General features: G+C 44.8%; 1 protein-coding gene across 1 annotated transcript; it reads right to left on the reverse strand.

The window, feature by feature from the left end:
- Positions 1-1,622: 1,622 nt before the first annotated feature.
- On the reverse strand, positions 1,623-16,051 carry KMT5C (lysine methyltransferase 5C). Its single transcript, XM_083162635.1, has 8 exons — positions 15,688-16,051; positions 14,089-14,248; positions 13,767-13,876; positions 12,063-12,226; positions 10,969-10,988; positions 8,798-8,934; positions 5,922-6,085; positions 1,623-4,146 (listed from the first exon to the last, which is right to left on the reverse strand). The coding sequence occupies exons 1-8, from the start codon at positions 15,957-15,959 to the stop codon at positions 2,567-2,569; spliced, it is 2,607 nt and encodes an 868-aa protein (XP_083018761.1). The 5' UTR covers positions 15,960-16,051; the 3' UTR covers positions 1,623-2,566.
- Positions 16,052-20,276: the final 4,225 nt, after the last annotated feature.

Raw genomic sequence — 20,276 nt, forward strand, 5'->3', positions numbered from 1 at the left:
CCCATAAGTGCAGCAGTAGCTATCAGATTTATGCACTCTAGGATGACTGCAAGTGTCTATAGTGTTTTGCATGTATTGTATACAGAATCCCGCCTGAAAAAGTTTATTTTTTTTCTATGTACTTCCAGAATATTTTCAACCTTATTGAGTACATACCTTATCAATTGATTAATATGAATTACCGTATATACTCGAGTATAAGTCGACCCGAATATAAGCCGAGGCATCTAATTTTACAACAAAAAACTGGGAAAACTCATTGACTCAAGCGGGACCATCACTTGAGTATAAGCCGAGGGAGGCTTTTTCAGCATAAAAAATGTTCTGAAAAAGTAGGCTTATACTCGAGTATATATGGTATACCCCTTTTAAAATCAGCCTATATAACCCAGGTTTTTGAACACTGGTTCAACCCGTCTCCCTGTACAGTGTAAAAGGGTCATGCGGGTTAATGTGTCCTTGGACCCGTTCACTGCAATGCAGTAACAGGCGCTGGGAGATGGACTCGGCTCAGGATCCACCTCCAGTGATGTCACCTGCCCGGCATTATTTCGGGTCAGGACACGGATGTGGGTCCCAAGCCAGGTCACACCCATGTACAAAAAAATCCTGGATATAACTGGGCTCGTAGGTGTAAGAGTAGTATTCATGCGAGTGCAGATTCCCTTTGATATAGTAAATCCATATTCTAGAATATATTGAATAATTCCCTTCAGCTTGTAATTCGCCAGAAAGCAAAAAGGTAGCCAAACACTACTACTGCAAAAACTGATAAATGTAATTATTTCAATAACTTACTAATGATGTAGTCCTATCTTAGCAATCTCTGTCACCAGGTATATGTTTGGAGTAGCAGTAGAATATTGGTGTACTTTGATACCTATATCAATAGTGTATTAGTTCACAATTGCGTTTCTGTACAGCGTTACCTCCTCCCGGGTGGGATGTACTAAGGTTTGCCTCTGCCAAGCAGTACATCCAGCCACTTACCTCAGACATAATAGCATATGTACTTCCATATGCAATTAGTATTGCCAAAGAGAGCTGCCCTTTGGGACTTGGGGTTTAAGATCCTGGCGTTCCTTTTTGCATTCCCCAAGGAAAGCCGCCACGGAGGTTACTGTGAGGATACCAATTTGATTGCTTTCAAGGACAATCACAAAAAGCAGCATGTAGTTTTCTGTTCGGTAACCCTAACCCCACTCACATATGTTGTTACTCATTGGGTCCAAGCTATGGAATGCACCACATTTCAGGAGCATCTTACATATGGAAATATAAAAGTAATTAAACATTTTTTTTTCTGGGTTTTTAAATGGCAATTTAGGCTTTTTAGTACACCCCAGACCCAATGCCAAAATGTACTTGGCTAAAAAAAAAAAAAAAAGATACTTGATGGAAAAATAAGCTTGACAAATTATATGAACTCTTCAGTAATGATCTAGGCAATAAATTGATTTTTTTTTTTTTATTATTCAAGAAAAAAAAACCCGAAAAAAAAAAACATTTACATAGTTATTCAGACAGGCCAAAACCTTCGCCTCTACAAGCAGAATTATACTAATATCACTCCTTTTTCCTCCAATGTAGTAAAACTATATATAATATTTTTAAATAAAAAAAAAAAAAAAAAAACACACACACCATTGGTTACGGGAATCAAATTATACCTATTTTTAGGCTTATTTTAAAATACTGGATTCATTTAGCCATGGAAATTACTGCACAAGAAAAAGTGCTAGTAGCCTCAGGCATGTATGTCTGGAGTTATTCAATTGCAAACACTTTCTCTACTGACATAAATCAGTAGAAAATGCACATTAATTCATAGAGTAAGTGCTCAGTGCTATTGTGACTGTTCAAATGTTAACCCTGTAAGGGCTCAAACTGAAATCTACATTAAGTGCAGCCTGTGGGCTGGAATTGAATAGCATGGCCACTATATAAGCTTGCGGCTAATTGAATCCAGACCCTATAAATAAAAGAAATAACAAAAACGTGCTTAAGGCATTGTTCTATATTGGTGAAAAAAAAAAGTTAACTACTTTAACCCTGCTGGTACCATACAATACACAAGATGTTACACCACGCTTCTGTATATTCTGAACATTTTGTACAAAAAGAAAAAAGGAATCATTACACAATTCAGAAACTTATTATATAAACAGTGGAACAGAAGAAAAAAAATAATGGAAAAATACCTTCTTGGATTACCGACATAGCACCATAAAGATTGACAACAGAAGGTAGAAAGAATGAAGTCCATGTATGGAAGTGTCTACTAAAAACCAAAACAATCAGTGGAGAAACAGAGGTTTTGTCTCAGACAAATAGAAAAGAAATAAGGGTTGATGTTAGATGAAATTCCACCTGCTTTGAAGACTAAGGCAAACTGGTGTGTAAATCATCCTTGAGAGCGGATGCCAGTAAAAATAAAAGAAGGGGGGGTGGGCGGGGGGGGGGGGCAGTAGCACCTACACTGAAAAGGCTCAGACAAAGCAAAGCTTCTAATCCCCCCATATTCATCATTAATATATGCAGTCAGGGAATGATCAGTCAGGATTCTTCAGTTGGATTCATCACTCGATGTGGATGCAACGTCCAAATTAATGGATCCATTGGTGACCACAAGACGCAGTCTTTTGGATGGCGGGAAAGGACTGAAAGTCATGTTAGTCTTTTTATCACCGGACAACAATTCGGACCCCTGTTTGGTGAACATATCATCAGTTCCATCTGTGACTGGTTTGCAGCACAAAGGTGCCCCAGTGACAAGGCTTCCTCGTTTTAGGTGGTTGTTTAAACCAAGTTCTACATATGGCTTGAGAGACAATTTAGGATCTAACTGCATTTCAACGCTGAGAAGCTTCTGTGGAGTAGAGATACAGTTTTGAGGTCTGGGACTTGCAACTTCGTTTGTGGCTTTCATGTGGCTATTTAAGTCCAGGTTTGTCATCTGGGAATTTTTAGGAGAGCATCTCTTCCGTACCATTTTGTCTGTACGTTTAAAATGTCGTTGTCTGGATCTTCCAGAGAAAGCTTTGTTTGCACAAGATGTGGCCATGGTTTCAAAATTCCCATTTTCACCGGTTTGTTCAATAGGCGCACTGCATGCGGCACTGATGGAACTAGTTTTAGCTATTAATTGATCGCATGGGAGGTCAGCAGTTGGTTGACAGGTGACTAGATGGGTCTTTGTGGCAAAAGCCTTAACAGAGCTTTGTGCGCTTGAGTTTTCAAGTACTGAATCGTGCAGTTTGCTCAAATTTACAGTGATGTAACGATTTAATCCATGCTGCTTGGGTGACATAGGTTCTGATTTTAATCTGCAGAACCTCATATCATTCGTGTTCACAGTGTTTTCAGGTAAAGGATCATCTGGGGGAAAATTCTCTGCGTCTTTCATTTGGGACACAACATCTGAATGTAAACGGTTAGAGTCTAAAAGGGACACTAGAAAGTCAGACTGTTGTTCATCCAATTCAGGATTATCAATACTTTGCCTGTCTGGTTCTAAGTCAATTTCTGAAACAGGAATGGAGAGAAAGCCTTCAACCCGTTCAACCACATTTTTCTCATGCACCGAATCATTTGGTTCAGAGGTATTGATAGTGGTGTGATCCGTAACAGGACTGTTAGACCTGGGTGAGTCACTGTGTGCAACTGAATGGTCCTCATACTCACTACTGTCATTCATATGTGCCCAATTCAGAAAACAATCTTTGGCTTCTTTTTCCAAAGCAACAGTTTTACCTTGTTGAGATGTTCGAGATGAATTCCGTTCTGTGCAAGAGGCAGCATCAGCGCCTGTATACAATCTTAGCTGGTCAGGACTCACGATTTGCCGCCTTAGTCTCACTGCAGGTTCTTTGCCCAGTTTGCAGCACTGGCCGCCCCCTGGTGTTCCTGGGACAGAGGAGCCATGTCTACATTTTTTGAAGTTATGCAGGACAATACGCACGTCTCTTAGAATGGTCCCATGGGGCAGCGCAAATTTCACAGACATTTGTGACCTGGTGGTATTAGGCTGTCGCACTCCATTAAAACTATAGCGGTAGTATGGAGAGGACGGTGGTGACCTGAGATTTGGCGGAGAAGTGCTAGGTTTGCAGCGTCCAGGGCTCTTTTTGGGAGATGTTCTTGAATCTTAATAAAAAAAAAAAAAATAATGTATTAGATGTTAACACAAGTAAAATATTAGAAGGTAACTTCGCTCTACGGACACAAATATTATTCAAAAGCCTATTGGGGGGGGGGGGATTCTGGTGGTGGGAATGCTGGCAGGTGGAAGACCAAACCCAGCATTCCAATACGGAGAATCCCATCAGGAACTTTGTTAGTAAGGTAAACCCCTCCCCCTCCCGTGCTGCAGCCTAACCCTCCAAGCCCGCACCCCCCCCCCCCTATAGCCTGACTGTAAACCTTCCTGTTATTACGTAACCATAACATTCCCACCCACTAGTGCCGTAACATGACCCCCCCCCCCCCCATCCACATTCCCAACATTACAGCTGTGTCATCCCCACTTTCTGGACGTGCCATGGCCGCGTTCTGTATCCAAACATGAAGCTGCTGTGTGTTCCGCCCCTCTGTCAATCAAGGCCATTATATGGATCCTGTGCTGTATCGTGCTTAATGTAGTATCTCCAAATACTGTATTAGTAGTATTGACTTGTTGTACAGATTATCTACTTCCTGCATACATGGCTTTTTTTTAGATATTATACAAATAAAATGTAGCATATCATATAGAGGACAGGTAGTTATTGCACAATAGTGTTTTACATTAGGCATAGGGAGGTATTTGCTGCTTATGCCTAACTCAAAAACAGAGTGCAAAAATGGACTGGATGCGTATGTGATCTGTAGCTATAATTAGTAGAGAACTTTATTGAAATAAAATGAAATAATCACATTGCCATAGTGATCGGGAAGGACTAGCAGCTGCCACCCATGGGATTTCGCCTCCTGTACTGCAAATAAAAAGTACACAAACTGCATGGACTCGGCCTTACTAACAATGGTAATTCACCCAAATCCAGCAGCATTTTAGAAGCACTCACTGGCAGGTATTCAATGCCGGTGCGAGCGGCCGGCGAGGGGGTTAAACTGCGAGGATCACAGAAAACCAGTGATCCTCGCAGTTTAACCCCCGCGCCGGCCGCTCGCACTATGCAACGTTCCGGGGGAATCCTCGCAGTCACAGAATGGCGAGGATTCCCCTAAACTGCGAGAGCCGCGGCTAGTGCAGCAAACTCGCTGTAATTAGCCTCGATTCTCGCAGCTTTTGGAGGCACATTCGCAAATTTCCCCTCGCTCAAAAAACGGAGCGAGGGGGAATTTTCGAATGAGGGGGGTCAGTTGAATACTGACAGGGTGAGCGGTGACTGCGAGCAAAAAGTCCTGCTCGCAGTCACCGCTCGCCCACGGCATTGAATATATGCCTATGACTAACGTAAACATGCCGACACCTGTAGCATTATTCAAAGTATACGTGCATGAATAGTCTTCCTATATAGACTCTAGTCTGCATACACCCAAGTATTAACCAGGGCTGACTAATACACGGGTGCAGAAAGAAGAAAATCAGAGAACATTTATATGAAGATTTCATTTTAAATTGACAGCCAACTTATTATACTAAATGTATTATACACTCCTCTGCTACAGGAGGTTTTAACAATGAAGTAGATTTTCTATAAAAGTTTGGCCACAGCAGAACAGTCTGAAATAAGCACTCCTTGTTTCAGCTATAGAGAAACATCACTATTTGCATTCAACAAGTGACATAGATAAGGGATCTATAAAGAAAAGACAACTGAATGCATCCAGTAAAGATTTTATAATTACACTGAACCGGCATTGGCAGGGGGTGGGGGGGCGGCGGCACACAAAAACAGGCAACATCCACATAACCTTACTTGAAAGACGCTTCTTTTTCCGGGTAGCACCGTGATGAATTTGTTTATGGCTTTGATCCCTCAGCCTTTGCAGCCGACCATCTGTCTCTCTGAGCAGGTATTTTTCTAATGAGGTAGATTCACCGGATTCTCTATTCTTTAGCCTGAAAGCTCCCTCCCCTTTTCTAGACAAAAGAGACCAGTAATTATCTTACAAGCAGAAAGATAGACACACACATACAATTTTATGTGATTGTGTGTGTTTTTGTTTTACAAATATACCAAAAGGAGTTGATAGACAAACACATTTACAGATTTACAACTACAGTTCATTTACTATTTTTCATTATAATGAACAATCACAAGACAACCACTGGAACAGTTTGCTCCTGCAGAACTATTCCTCATTGTCTGACTTATGACCTTTCCTTGCAACTAATGACGTCCTAAAGAGGTGTACACACAGAGCGATTCTTCTAAGCGATTAAAGACTCCCAGGGGAGCTGCTGCAGCAGCAGGAGAGCCAGGCAGCAGTGAGTGCGGCAGGGCGGGCAGCAGAACTTAAAAAAACAAAAAAAAAAAAAACACTGCCAACAGACTGGCCGGCAGTTGATTGGCTGAGCACTCTCAGCCAATCAGCGGCCTCCCATCTGGGTAAGCAAGAATCCCTGTTTCAGGGAGAGATAGAAGTTAAAGAGATGGGCTGCTGGCTACAGCTGCTGATGGGCCGCTGCTGGCTACAGCGGCTCATGGCCCTCAGCTGCTGGCTGCCGAAGCTCACGTGCTCCTGACCGCCACCACCCTTATGGTTCCCGGCAGCATGTTGCTGCTAATCACCTGCTCCCAGCCGCCAATGCTCTTGTCACTGTCCCTAGCCACCACTGCTCCTCTCCTGCTCCCTGGTGCTGGCAGCTGACAGGTCCACAGCATTGACTACAGGAGAGCGTGTCCCAGGGGACCCTTTCAGCTGGTCTTGGGCTGCAGTTTGTGGCAAAATATGTACAACAGCAACTGCAGCATGTCGCCATACGCACACCTTATAGCAACTGCAGCATGTCGCCATACGCGCACCTTATAGCAACTGCAGCATGTCGCCATACGCGCACCTTATAGCAACTGCAGCATGTCGCCATACACACACCTTATAGCAACTGCAGCATGTCGCCATACGCACACCTTATAGCAACTGCAGCATGTCGCCATACGCGCACCTTATAGCAACTGCAGCATGTCGCCATACGCGCACCTTATAGCAACTGCAGCATGTCGCCATGCGCATACATTTAAAAGGCATTTGAATGAGCCAATAGACTTTACTAGTCTCCATTCTTGATAGATCATCCCATCAATAGATTTTGGTAGCTTTATGAATACCCTATTGTCAGGTCAAAAGGCAAACCAAGAAATGGAAAATGGTGCGTGTGAACAGCAAACCTGTACGCCAGTTGTTTCTTCACAGATTAGTACATGCAAAATCACATGCTTGAGACCCATGGAAACCCATTTACTCTGTACTGTTTATGACAGACTCCGTATATTTAAACCATTTTAAAGTAGAATTTTTTTTACTGAACCGCTCCGATTTTATGAAATTTGGTGTACCAGTAGGATCGGGGGGGGGGGGTTCGACACAGTTGGGTCAACAGGGTTCTAGGTCGACATGGGTGAAGGTCGACAAATGCGTTTTTTCACCCAAATGACGACACAGTCGACATGGACACAGTTGGAAGTCAACCACAGCCACTCGCACCGCTCGCTATGCTTCGGGCACACTATTTTATTCTCCCACAATGCCCTAGTGTCAACCTAACACATTTGTCAACCTAAAACCATGTCGACCTTGGTCCATGTTGACCTAGACACCAGTCGACCTTGTTGCCTGTCGACCTAAGTCGGGTCGACAATACGACCGTGTCCCTGCTCAAAGAGCTGGTCCTGGTTTCATAAAATCACGGGTCAAACAGGAGTAGGGTTCCCCTTGATTTTACAAAACCAGCACCAGGCTCAAGGGCCGATCCTGGTTCCCAAAATACTGGGGACAAAATTACTAGGTGTCCGCCGTATTTTAAGAACCAGCACCGGACCCACCAGCCAGCAGGGTAATGCCATAGCTGGGGGGAGACTTTTTATACAAGTCCCCCGGACAAAGCATTTATCCCTCTGACTGGTCAGCATGGGCAGGGGTCCTGGGGAAGTGGGAACCCCCCAAAGTAGGATAGTGGGGTAATTAAAAAGTCGGAGGACGCGTTCCGCTGTGCTCGCCACGTTTCGGGGTGGCGTGGATAGTGGGGGGTGCGTTAAACCTATTTTGGGGACATACAATTATATTATTGTATACCTAATGTCATGGCATCGCACACCCTATAAAATCGTATGCGATTGCATGCAATTTTGCGGCAGATGCGACGGACCGGGGCAGAGAGATCAACGAATAAATTACATACAAAAATCGCATCGCACACCGCATGGCCCTAAAATGGCCCATGCGATGCAATGCGATTTTCCTACGCAGAATAGCTCACTAAGCAAATTGCTTAGTGGGCGCCGTTCTAGGAAACAAGTACCTCAGCATTTAGTCTGCATCTGATCAGATCAAAAGGAGTCTTTCAACTGTGGTAAAGAGTAGAACAAATCCCTTAAACAGGGATTTGTCCAGCACTTCCAAATCCTCGCAGTACTGGATATTTAGTGCTTGGCAAACTGCCCAAGCTAAATCCATCGCCCGTTTTCCTACTGGAATACACTAAGTATGAGAAATAGTCTAGGTGCGAATCCTTAGGGAATTCCTGAGAATAATAGTCTGAGTACTGTAGGAATCCTCCAAGGACAGAGACACAAAGGATTCTGGATGTACAATATATGAATTCCCCCCCTTACACTAGCTCATGAAAACTCACCTCTCACAGGTGCAGCACTCACACATCTCATTCTTCTCTCCAAAAAAACTGTCTCCATAGAAGCAGGTTATTTCTTCTTCTGGTTTAATGTCCCTGAGAACTTTCACACAAGCAGTGTTTCCTTCAGTGGGAACAAACTACATAATGAAAAAAGATATTTAAAATCATTTTTTGTTGTCCAACTAGTTAGTACAGGTTACAGTTCAGAGGTTCTCAAACTGTGGGTCCTGACCCCAAAGTGGGTCAAGACCTTATCAGCATGGGGTCGAGACTTCATGTTGATGATTATATAATATATTCCGTTGTTCACATTTCAATTTCAGATAAATACTAGAAAAATGGATACTTCTTTACTTTCACGGCGCCACTAGAAATCGCGGGCATCGCGGCCATTGAATGCACTAAAAATCGGGTGCGACGCGATGCCCGCGATTTCCCATAGGGACCAATGTTAAATTTCTCAATTGACCCGATTTTACTGTTCAATGCCTCAATTGACACGATTTTTCCATAGGAAACAATGTTAAATGGCCCACAGAGGCCAAATAGCCACCCTGAAGTGTGAAATGGCCCCCACAATTGTTAATGCCACCCCACGATCAACGTGAACCCGAAGCGTGGCGAGCGCAGCGAGCCCGCGAGGGTCGGCGGTACGCGTCCTCCGACCTTTTCATACCCCCACTATCCACGTCGGCGTGGAGTTGAGAATAGAATAGTGTGGCGAGCGCAGCGAGCCACCGAGCCCGGAGCGTGGCGAGTGCAGCGAGCCCCGCGAGGGGACGCGGATACCTTCACAGGTAAACGCGTCCCTTCGCGGGCTTCACAGGTATCCTCGTCCGCTCGCCACGCTTCGGGCTCGGTGGCTCGCTGCGCTCGCCACACTATTCTATTCTCAACTCCACGCCGACGTGGATAGTGGGGGTATGAAAAGGTCGTAGGACGCGTACCGCTGCGCTCGCCACGCTTCGGGTTCACGTTGATCGTGGGGTGGCGTTAACAATTGTGGGGGCCATTTCACACTTCAGGGTGTCTATTTGGCCTCTGTGGGCCATTTAACATTGATTCCTATGGAAAAATCGTGTCAATTGAGGCATTGAACAGAAAAATCGTGTCAATTGAGAAATTTAACATTGGTCCCTATGGGAAATCGCGGGCATCGCGCCCGATTTTTTAGTGCATTCAATGCCCGCGATGACCGCGATATCCTATCTGTCCTAATCTAGTGGCGCCGTGAAAGTAAAGAAGTACCGAAAAATGTAATAAAAAAACATTTTTGCACACTAAAAAATTGAAGTGATAAACAGTCAGGAATAGTTCCTGGTATTGCTTCCCGTTATAAGCAATAAGTGACACATAAGGGAAATCTGAATAAAAAAAAAAAAAAAAACACAGGCTAAATGATATGTTAAATAAGCCCCAAATCATTTACCTTAGTGAAGCATTGCCATACATAGAGAGCCTCAATACGCGACAGTGCAAAGTGCCCAGCACAAGTGCATCGGCAGGGCCTGATCAACTCCACTAGCGTCTGGAATCTTTTTTTGCTGAAAATGTGTCTCAAGCGCAAGACTATAGGACTAAGACGCACCATATAACGTCAAATTGACTGTATCTGTATATTAACCACCGCTGTGGTATTAATAATTAAATACCAAGTGATTTGCGCCTGATAGTTTAGTTGTATCTGTATGGAGCAGAAAAATGCTGCAGTTGCTACATTGTAGCACTTTGAGTACAGATTCAGAGACTCCGTCGCACAGTTATATAATTAATCCTTAACGTTATTGTGCATCCTACTCGCAACCAGTTATGAATAGGACATTTTCGGCCCAAAGAAAATAAAGCCCATGGCTGACAGACTCAGGCTTATGCGAGGGGCTGTTTAAGATTATATATGAAGATACATCTTTACATGCAATAACACATGCAAATACGACCTAGCCACTGTTGACCTAATGCTTGTGTCGACCTTCCATCCATGTCAACCTATTTCAGATAACCTTCCACGTCAACCTTCAGTGGTCAACCCAATGCATGTCAACCTTAAGTGTGTCGAAGTAAGGACCGCATACCCTCATGAGAACACTAGCATCTTGCAGTTGCAGCACTGATTCGCCATGCAGTGCAATAATATTCCCCCATTTTTGGTAAGTGAGCACATATGAACATACCTTGCAGTTGGGCCGACAGTCTTAAATCCAGGAAGTGAAATTAGAAGGAGAGGGGTGAAAAAAAAAAAAAAAAAAAAAAGATTATACATATGTGAAGTATAGATACTGTAGCAGAGACTGCATTAATCTGGGTCACTGACATTACAGCTCTAGTATAGAAACACCATGCAGTTCTGCAGGCCTCTCACACTGTCCGCTGTTAGAGAAGCAGCTTTCTCCTAACATGGCAAAAGCTGAATGTTATATAAGCCATTCCCAACAGTACAAAATGTATTAAACCAATCATACGAATTGTCAATATTTCATCATAAAACATTTGTTCTATAAGTCATATTGGGGCTGATACAGAGTTAGGCGTACTTATAGTGTACCAGTGTTGTGTGCATGCAAAAAGCATCAGCCCCATTGTGTCTGGAGTTTCAAAGAGTCAGGGCCCATACACACAAAGGGCTTTCTGAGCGATATGGTTAACAATATTGTCCAGTGTGTACGCTGTGCATAGTTAATGATGCGCACTCCCGTGCATCATGGCTAAGCCCCTCCCTCTTCCAGCAAGACTGGAAAAGGGAGGTAATCTGCAGCGGTCCTCCCCGCCGGGTCCCACCGCAGCCAATATCGGCGTTGGTGGGATTGTTGTACTGTGTACGGCCCTTTAAGCTGGGTAAACACTGATAGATATATCAGCAAATCAATTGATCTGCACATATATCTACAGACTGATCGGGCAGCATGTGCTCTATTCAGACTGCCCGACCCATCGGAAACGGACATCACAAGTGAGTGGCTGCATTTTCATGTGCCCACCCACTGAACTGTCAATCTCTGACGGCTTCCGATGCGGCTGTACAGCTGGTCGGTAGCTCGCCCGTACACACAGCGCGATGCGCCGATATATCTAGATTTATCGGGTATTGGCTGTGTTACTGAGCCGGCGTGATATATCTGAATGCCGTTCACAGATATATCACTCGCACACACTGGCCGATAGTGCACGAATATATCAGCCGTTCAATCAAACGCCCGATATATCGGCCAGTGCGTACGCACCTTTAAACAGAAGTCAAAATAAGTAATATCTGTTGCCAAAGATTTACCATGATTAATAAAAGCAGCAGGCCCCAGCCAAAGCTGTGCACACCTCTTCCTGGTGGAGTACATAACGCTGAAGTCATTCTCACCAAAGCGCAGCAGCGACTCATCGGCTTTGGTTAGCTCAGCTATGCAGCCCACGAGCAGAGCAATTTTGTCATTTCTTGTCCTGAAAAATTCAATTGGGATCCATTAAAAGAAACCACATAAGAGAAATTATTCCCTGCCTGTGTCACTGTTCTGTTCCAATTACAAAGTATTTATATAAAGAAACACACAAGTAGGGGCAACCGATAAGAGGATTATATCCATCTCACGGGCAGTCTGTAGTGGGACTATATGTCCCTGCGTTGAGATGGTAGTAGTACCACAGTAGTGTCCTATAATCTGGGGTGCAGCTGTAACTGACTGTAGCAATATCAACTCCAAAGTAGGGAAGGCGTAAGATTTGTGCAGCAGACATGGTGAATTCTGTGGTATACTCTTTATTAAGGTGAAAAGTGTTATAACAGTTGTTCCCAAACCCAGTCCATGTTTAAATAATATTCATGCTTGAGCACAGGTCGCTTAATCAGTGCAGTACCTGTGTCCTTTTGGTTTAACCATCTGTACCCCCTGTTTTTTTGTCACTGTGGGGGCATTCCCAGTGCTTTGAGCTAAGCAGAGAAGCGATGGACAGGAGGACCCCCAACTGCCCCTTCACCGTGGGACACTGCTGCCCTTGAGTGCGACAGCAGGACAGTCGCAAAAAAAAGTGACTGCCCCACAAAAATCGGGACAGTTGGGAGGTATTGTACAGGACAGATAGTCACCATGTGTTCCCTCAGCTGCAGTGAAACTATACATACCAGCATGCCTTGCCACAGCTTTGTTATTAGAGCATGCTGGGATGTTTGGTATTCAATTAGACAAGAATTTTAGCCACAATAACATTTCTACAGTAATCAACTGATTCTGAGCAGGAGCAAATAATTTTTTTTATATTTGAAACAATTAAAGCATTTCAAAAAGATAAATATTTATCTTTGGGACAGTAATAGTACATATTTTGGAGTACTGGACAACATTTTCTTTAAAAAATGTAAATGATTTAAAAAAAAAAAAAAGATCCCAATTTATTTCAATTAGATCAAATGAGTCAAGCATACCTGCAGTAATTGATAAATGGGTGCGATGGTTTTTTTTTTTTTTTTTGGGGGGGGGGGGATCTTGCCTTCAAATGGATATGCCCCTCAGTATTTACTCGAGGATTTTTTTAAGGGAATTGTGCTGGTCATTAAGGTGGGCACGCTCACTTTGAAGGGCACAATTTACTTGCGTGCAGCCAGAAAGGTGCATTTCCTCATGGCAGACACCCTTTTTTTAATCACTCAGATAGCATACCCAGAACTCCAGCATATGCTAGGCTGCCCATAGTCTCTACCAACACTGTTAATGCACCTGGCATCTATTCAATTGGCACCCCCCTCACCCCCATGGGACACTGTCGCCTTAGAGCAGGCATGTCCAACGTTGGCCCTCCAGATGTTTTGAAACTACACATCCCAGCATGCTTTGTAATAGTTTTAGCATTCTAATAGCAAAACTGTGGCAAAGCATCTGGAGGGCCAACGTTGGACATGCCTGCCTTAGAGTGTGATGGCATTAGAGGCCACATAAAGCAGGATTGTCCCACCCACTGAGGCATTTTAGGAATAAAGGGAACATACCAGGGCTTCATAGCCACCACTTTGGCTCCATTGGTTTCCAATGAGTAACGATTGCAAGGAAGGATCACAAAGCCACTTTCTGGTAGAAAGATTCGAAGGTATCGATAGATCTGTAAGAGAACCAGAAAAGTTATTAAGAACCATTTGATATTATGGCTACCAATCCTCGTTTAAACTGTTAATTTTACTTATTTATAAGGACGCTACTTTAAAAGCTTTTGACAAACTTTCCCCACAATACTACACCAGAAAAAGGTTGTTCACACCCAGTAACAACTGATGCCCACCATGCCAGGCCTATTCCCAGTGAGATACAACTTACATGTGTTTTGAGCATCGATTCCTGCTGCGGTGTGCGGTTTTTGAGGTTATGGTTAGCCCCGGTCATAAGTGAACAGAATGCTGCCTCGAAGTCTCTCTTCTTACGGAATGTGTGCAGCGCCTCCCGCAGATGATGCTGTCGCCTTACAGAAGGCAAAGCACTGCAACACAAACACTGTTTAGCTGACCTCACATTGACACTTCTTTAATAATATCCTGATTTACCATGAACATGATTCTGCCTTGTGAAGTCCCCTTATTTACCTGTATAAATATTTATTTGCTGGAATGGACCCCTGGCTTATGGCACAAGTAACCTTTCCTTTCAACATTCAGTACAGACTTGCTGACTGCAACAGCAATAAAATGCAATAGGAAGAAACATATGTTTGGGTGGAAGGCAAAAGTCGCATTTACATAAGCATGTTGTGTGAAGCCGTTTTTAATACAACCCCAGAAAGGGCAAATCACAATTTCATTAATGACTTTTTGGTGCAGTGAATTGAAACCATTTGCGGCCAATAAGATCTTTCCCTTAGTAGCCTGCCACTTGTATGTCTGACAGGTGGCGTAGAAGTGAGGGAGAAGCTTTAGAGAAAAATGACCAAATTCAGCAAGCTTTATCCTAGGTCCTGTTTATTAACTGAAGTATAAGGTATTCACATCAAAGGTGTCAGTAGCTGCAAGGTGGGACCATGGGGCAGACAGTAGACAGTCAAAAGGTCAACATGGGGTTTCCACTTTTTTATCCCAAATGTCAACATGGACACCATCTGTGTACCACGTCCCTTTGCATGGCTTGCCATGCTTTGGGCACGGTGCCTTGCTACACTCGGACCACTATTCAATTTTCTCTCCACACCATAGTAGATGGCAGGGCATGAAATACCGCTGTCGGCAGGTCAGCACAATAAAAAAAGGCAGGTCAGCACAATAAAAAAAGTGAAAAATCCATGTCGCCTTTTGACTGTCGACCTAATGCTTGTATCAACCTTCCATCCATGTCAAGCTATTTCAGGTGTGAACCTTAGGTGTGTCGACCCAACAACCGTATACTGCTATCGGGTTCAATACGTTTGGCACCAGAATAGGTTACAGATCTGTCCAATATGTTTCCATGCACCATCATAATGGGTAAACGGTCAGTAGGTCGACACCGAAGGATGACATGTTTTGGGTCAACCACTGAGAGTAAACACCCATCTGTCAACCTTACCCATGTCGACATAATACTTGTGTCAAGCTAACCCCATATGAGCCTTCTAATGTGTCGTCCTTCAGTAGTCAACCCAATGCATGTCAACATTTCTGTGGTCCACCCTATGACCCATACCCAATGTGATGTTCTGCGATGTCTGTATAAGAACAGAGATTACCACAGGGCCAGGGGAGGGGATAACACACAAAGGTGCTGTAGTAGCTCACACACATTATTACTTACACACTGATACTGTAACACACAGCACGCAAACCAATGTTGTAGCAACTCACACACTACAAACCTCACACACACAGCACGCAAACCAACGCTGTAGCAACTTACACACTACACACCTCACACACACACACACATGATGTAACAAACCCACACACAGCTCACCTAACGCTCATTTTGTGCGTCCTGAACCCCAGGACAGGGTCTAGAACTAGGCTAGTGGCCAAGTCATCATTCTCGCAGAGCTCTCTCGCCGTCACCCGGTGAGACCCCATGATAACGCCGCTGCACACCCCGGGCGGACCGCCCGGCACTGAAATGCGGCTGAGAGTCGCGCTGCACTGACGTTCCACATATAGAAGTAACGTCGGCACAGAGCGACTTTCTGACCGCGTCAGGTGGGGGAGAGCAGCAGGGCTGATCCCTCCCCCCGGCATAAGAGGAAGGGCGCGGCTGGCTTGTGCCGGCGGGAATACAGCGCGGTCCCCAGCACAGAACAGAGGAGGGAGGGGGCGTGCACGTGCTGTTACTACTGGCGCTGCTGTTCTGCGGCTTCTGCCAGCTGCATGTGGTGGTGGGCGGAGGACAGTTTAAGGGTGACCGCCGATAGTGTTATGTCAGATGATGATGGTTCGCAAACTGTGATGGCAATCGATGGTTTTGCCAACTAGTATCGAATTGGGTGGTTGTGTAACATCAATGGTGGGTAACCATCCTGGTCTCCCACATTGATGGCATGATGGCAAACCGTATTTACCATCAACAATAATCCTTTGATTGTCGATAACTCCCTATGGCAGGGATGTCCATTGATGGCAATAGTGCAACTGCCCATTGATCATATTGAACTATGCAATGTATGACCAAAGATAACATACCCTCCAACATTTTCATGTTAGAAATCGGTACACATTCGGAAAGGGGGGCGTTGCCAATGGTAAAGGAGGCGTGTCCGTTGATAAAGGGGGCGTGTCCACACACCCCTTTCCGAATGCGTACTGGCCATATATATATATAAACGCTCCCTCACCGTGTATGGTGTTCAGTGGCTTGGCCTTCAGAATCTCCGGTGCAGGAGGATCCGCCGGCTGCGTGATGCACCATCCTCCTGCCTACATGTAACCCTCCCCGGGCACCATCCCCCTGCCTACAAGTAACCCTCCCCGGCACCATCCACCTGCGTACACATAACCCTTTCCCAGGCACCATCCTCCTGCCTATGCGCAAGCTCCACGGGCACAATCCCCATGCCTATATGTAACCCTCCCCAGGCACCATCCACATGCCTACACATAACCCTCCCCGGGCACCATCCTGCCTACACGTAACCTCCGCGGGCACAATCCCCCTGCCTACATGTAACCTTCCCTCCCTCCTAATGACGCCGACGCATGCTGCTGGGACCTGCCGAAAAGCACCACTGGGAACTGAGAGGGTGCCTGAGTAGCGCCTGATTCGGCAGAATGGATGACCCTTTATTTCTGTGCTGTGCCCCATAATGAAGAGGAGGAGCCGTCTGAAGCTTTCAAAAAACGGTACAATCGGTACAGTCTGATTTAGCCGGTACAGACCGTTAAAAAACGGTACTGTACCGGCTAAATCGGTACAGTTGGAGGGTATGAGATAATTATACCTATCGATGGTCATCCATTTTGTTTGACCTGTGGGCCACTTCAAAGTATGGGTGGGGTGGTGGGGGGGCAGAGCTATGCTTTGTGTCCCAGCACTTTTTAGAAACCTAGAAGTTGATGGCAGATAAGAACCACTTGGCCCATCATTTTATGATGATATGGCAAGTGGTCATTGATGGTTACCAGCTATGTAATGGATGACTGTAAATTAGGGATGGCCATCGATGATTGCCATCGATGGCTTCTAGAGCAGGAACCATCGATGGCTATAAACCATTCTATCTCACACCATCGATGGTTCCTGCCATCGCATGCGCAGAGCAACGGGAAGGGTCGCTGCTGGCAGCCTGCTCCGCCGGGATCCGCGCGCATGCGCAGAAGAAACTTTAGCCATCAATCCAGTTTAAGTTTATTTTGCGCATATGCGCACCTTCCGGCGGGGCGGGCCGCCCGCAGTGATGCCTCTGGACGCAACGACGCTGCGTGCGCATGCGCCCACAACTTTTACCATCGGAAGCCATCCATCGATGGCATAAAATTATTCGTCCATCCACTATCGATGCCCAAAACATCGATCACTAGGTCCCAACCATCGATGTTTTGGGAACATTGATAGTCGATGGCTATCCCTACCCTAAATCAAACCGTTGCATAGCTTCACCAACCGATGGTCAACCCAGTCCTTTCACTGAATAACCCATGAGGGGCTTCAAGGGTGTCAGGGGCGGAGCTAAGCTCAGCATTCTGACTCCTTTTAAAAATAAAATCTAATTTGTTATGCTGTATCATCGACGGAGGGAAACCATCTGGTTCTCCCCCATCGATGACAAAAGTATTCAACATTGGCCATAGACCATCGATGATTCTGAATCATTGATGGTCATTGGCAGGGAGGCTTCTTCCCTGTACCCCAGAAAGATGGGCAAGCCTCCTACATGTCCATAAACATCCCCTCAAGTCAATTTGTGGCTCTCTGAGGGGAGGGCTAAATAGACACAAAATGCGTAACGTTAGCCCTGCTCACTCCTTGCAGACCTGTGAATTGCAGGATTTGCTGTAATGGGGGCTGGAGATTACAGAATCAGTCTCAGCCCCCTTGCCCATAAGTTGTGATGAGCATCTCCTCTTCAGGCTGCTCCAGGGATCATTCAGCACTCATTCAATGCCAAATGATCACAAAAAAAGTAACTTTTCAACCAGACTGTCTCAAATTTCTTGAAATTTGGTAGGATGATAGATGACACAGTTTCTTTCATATCCCACTCAAAACTGTTGAGATGGTAGTGGACTTTAGGAAGAAGGCTGTTGGTGTTCCTCCGCTAACAATTGCTGACAGTGTGGTGTTGCTAGTGGACTCCTTCAAGTTCCTAGGAACGACAATCTCACGGGACCTTAAATCGGAGCCCAACACTGATACTATTGCTGGAATAGCGCAGCAGAGACTATTCTTCCTTAGGCAACTGAGGAAGTTCAACATCCCACAGAAGCTTCTGCTCCTCTTCTACTCTGCGATTGTGGAGTCTGCGCTGTGCTCCTCAATACTGGTCTGGTACGGCTACACTAGCGAGAGAGACTAATGCAGACTCCAAAAGGTAGTCAGAGCTGCGGAGAAGATAATCGGGACAGACCTACGTCCTGGCCATAGATTGTTTATCCTGCTGCCATCAGGCAGACTCTACAGGGCTATTCCCACCAGGTCCACCAGAAGCCTAAAAAGTTTCTTCCCTCAAGCGGTTCACCTGTTGACACGTGACCTCATGAACACCTTACTGTCTAGTCGCGCCATAACCCTTTGCACATAATCTAGCACGGTGTCCCCTCGGAATAACTTTCTGTATGACTATATGTTCCCCCACCTGGTTATATTGTTTATACTGTATGCTGTTTACCGTTACCCTCCTGGCTGCTGCACCGCAAACCGAAAACAAATTCCTAGTATACGCAAGTATACCTGGCCAATAAAGCAGATTCTGACATACAGTTTCTTTCATATGTCAAATATTAGTTCTCAGTGATACAGAGTATTCACAGGTTTGCAAACATGACAAAATTGTAAAATGTATCTTTGCAATGTCACATGAAAAAACTTTGATTTTGATTGTGGTAGACCTTTCACACTGGGCTTGTTTTAGAACTAAGGATCCACAGTTTTAGGATTACATATTGAATTCTACAATTCAAGGTCACGTGATGTGACCTTTGACCTTGAATATCTAAAAATAACTTTTTTTTTATACATAAATTATGTTACACAGTTAAATACAATCTCTCTTTGGTAATAAGCTCCAATAAGCTTTGGGATGCCTTTGGGAACAGGAGTAAAAAGATATCTGAAAATTGTGCCTCCTCCTCTTCCTCAGCAATGCTTTTCTGTGTTTTGAGTATCCACAGCAGGTAGTGTGTAGGTGCATTCAAGTTACAGGATCAACAGGTAGAACGTGTTCTCTTTTAATGTTCAAGATGTCTGGCTGATGAGAGTATATATAATGGTGAAGGACCATTGGGATGTAGAAAACTGATTAGAACCTACTGTGAAGTTGCATGAATATTCATGACAACCTAACCACCGAGCATCATTATACACTCAGGTCACAAAACCTTTTATGTATTGCCAACGCAATGTTTGTTAAGCTATTCCGTGTTTCTGGTATGAAAGCATGAAATGTTTGAGTTCCAGGTACAGACATTCCTCACTTAATGGCCTACCTGTTTAACAACCACTCAGACTTACAACCTGGCCTTCTTTTATCGATGGGCTGGGGGAAAAAAGGTGGAGCACCCAGCGAATGTGCAGTGGATCTTCACAAGTAAGAGGACTGGAGAAGGATGTATTGTGTTCCGTGGCCACTGGAGGTGTTCCAAGGCGTGTTCTCCACTTGTACTGGACCAAATTGGATCGATGGTCTGTCCAATCAATTGGATGGTTGGGTGATACCAGATGGTGAAATAGCCTGTATAAAGCCCAATGGGTTGGGTCCCAGTTCTTAGGGGGTTTGAATCTATTTTGTGGCCTGGACGGGTGGAATGAAGTCCACGGCCACTGGAGGTGGAAGAAAATGTCCTGCTGTTTTGGAGAACAGCGGTGGAGCAATGGTCAGTCCAGGTGTGTAATGAATGTCCAGC

The sequence above is a fragment of the Crinia signifera genome, chromosome 19 (genome assembly GCF_055691185.1).
Source record: "Crinia signifera chromosome 19, ASM5569118v1, whole genome shotgun sequence".
Taxonomy (NCBI): Eukaryota; Metazoa; Chordata; class Amphibia; order Anura; family Myobatrachidae; genus Crinia; species Crinia signifera.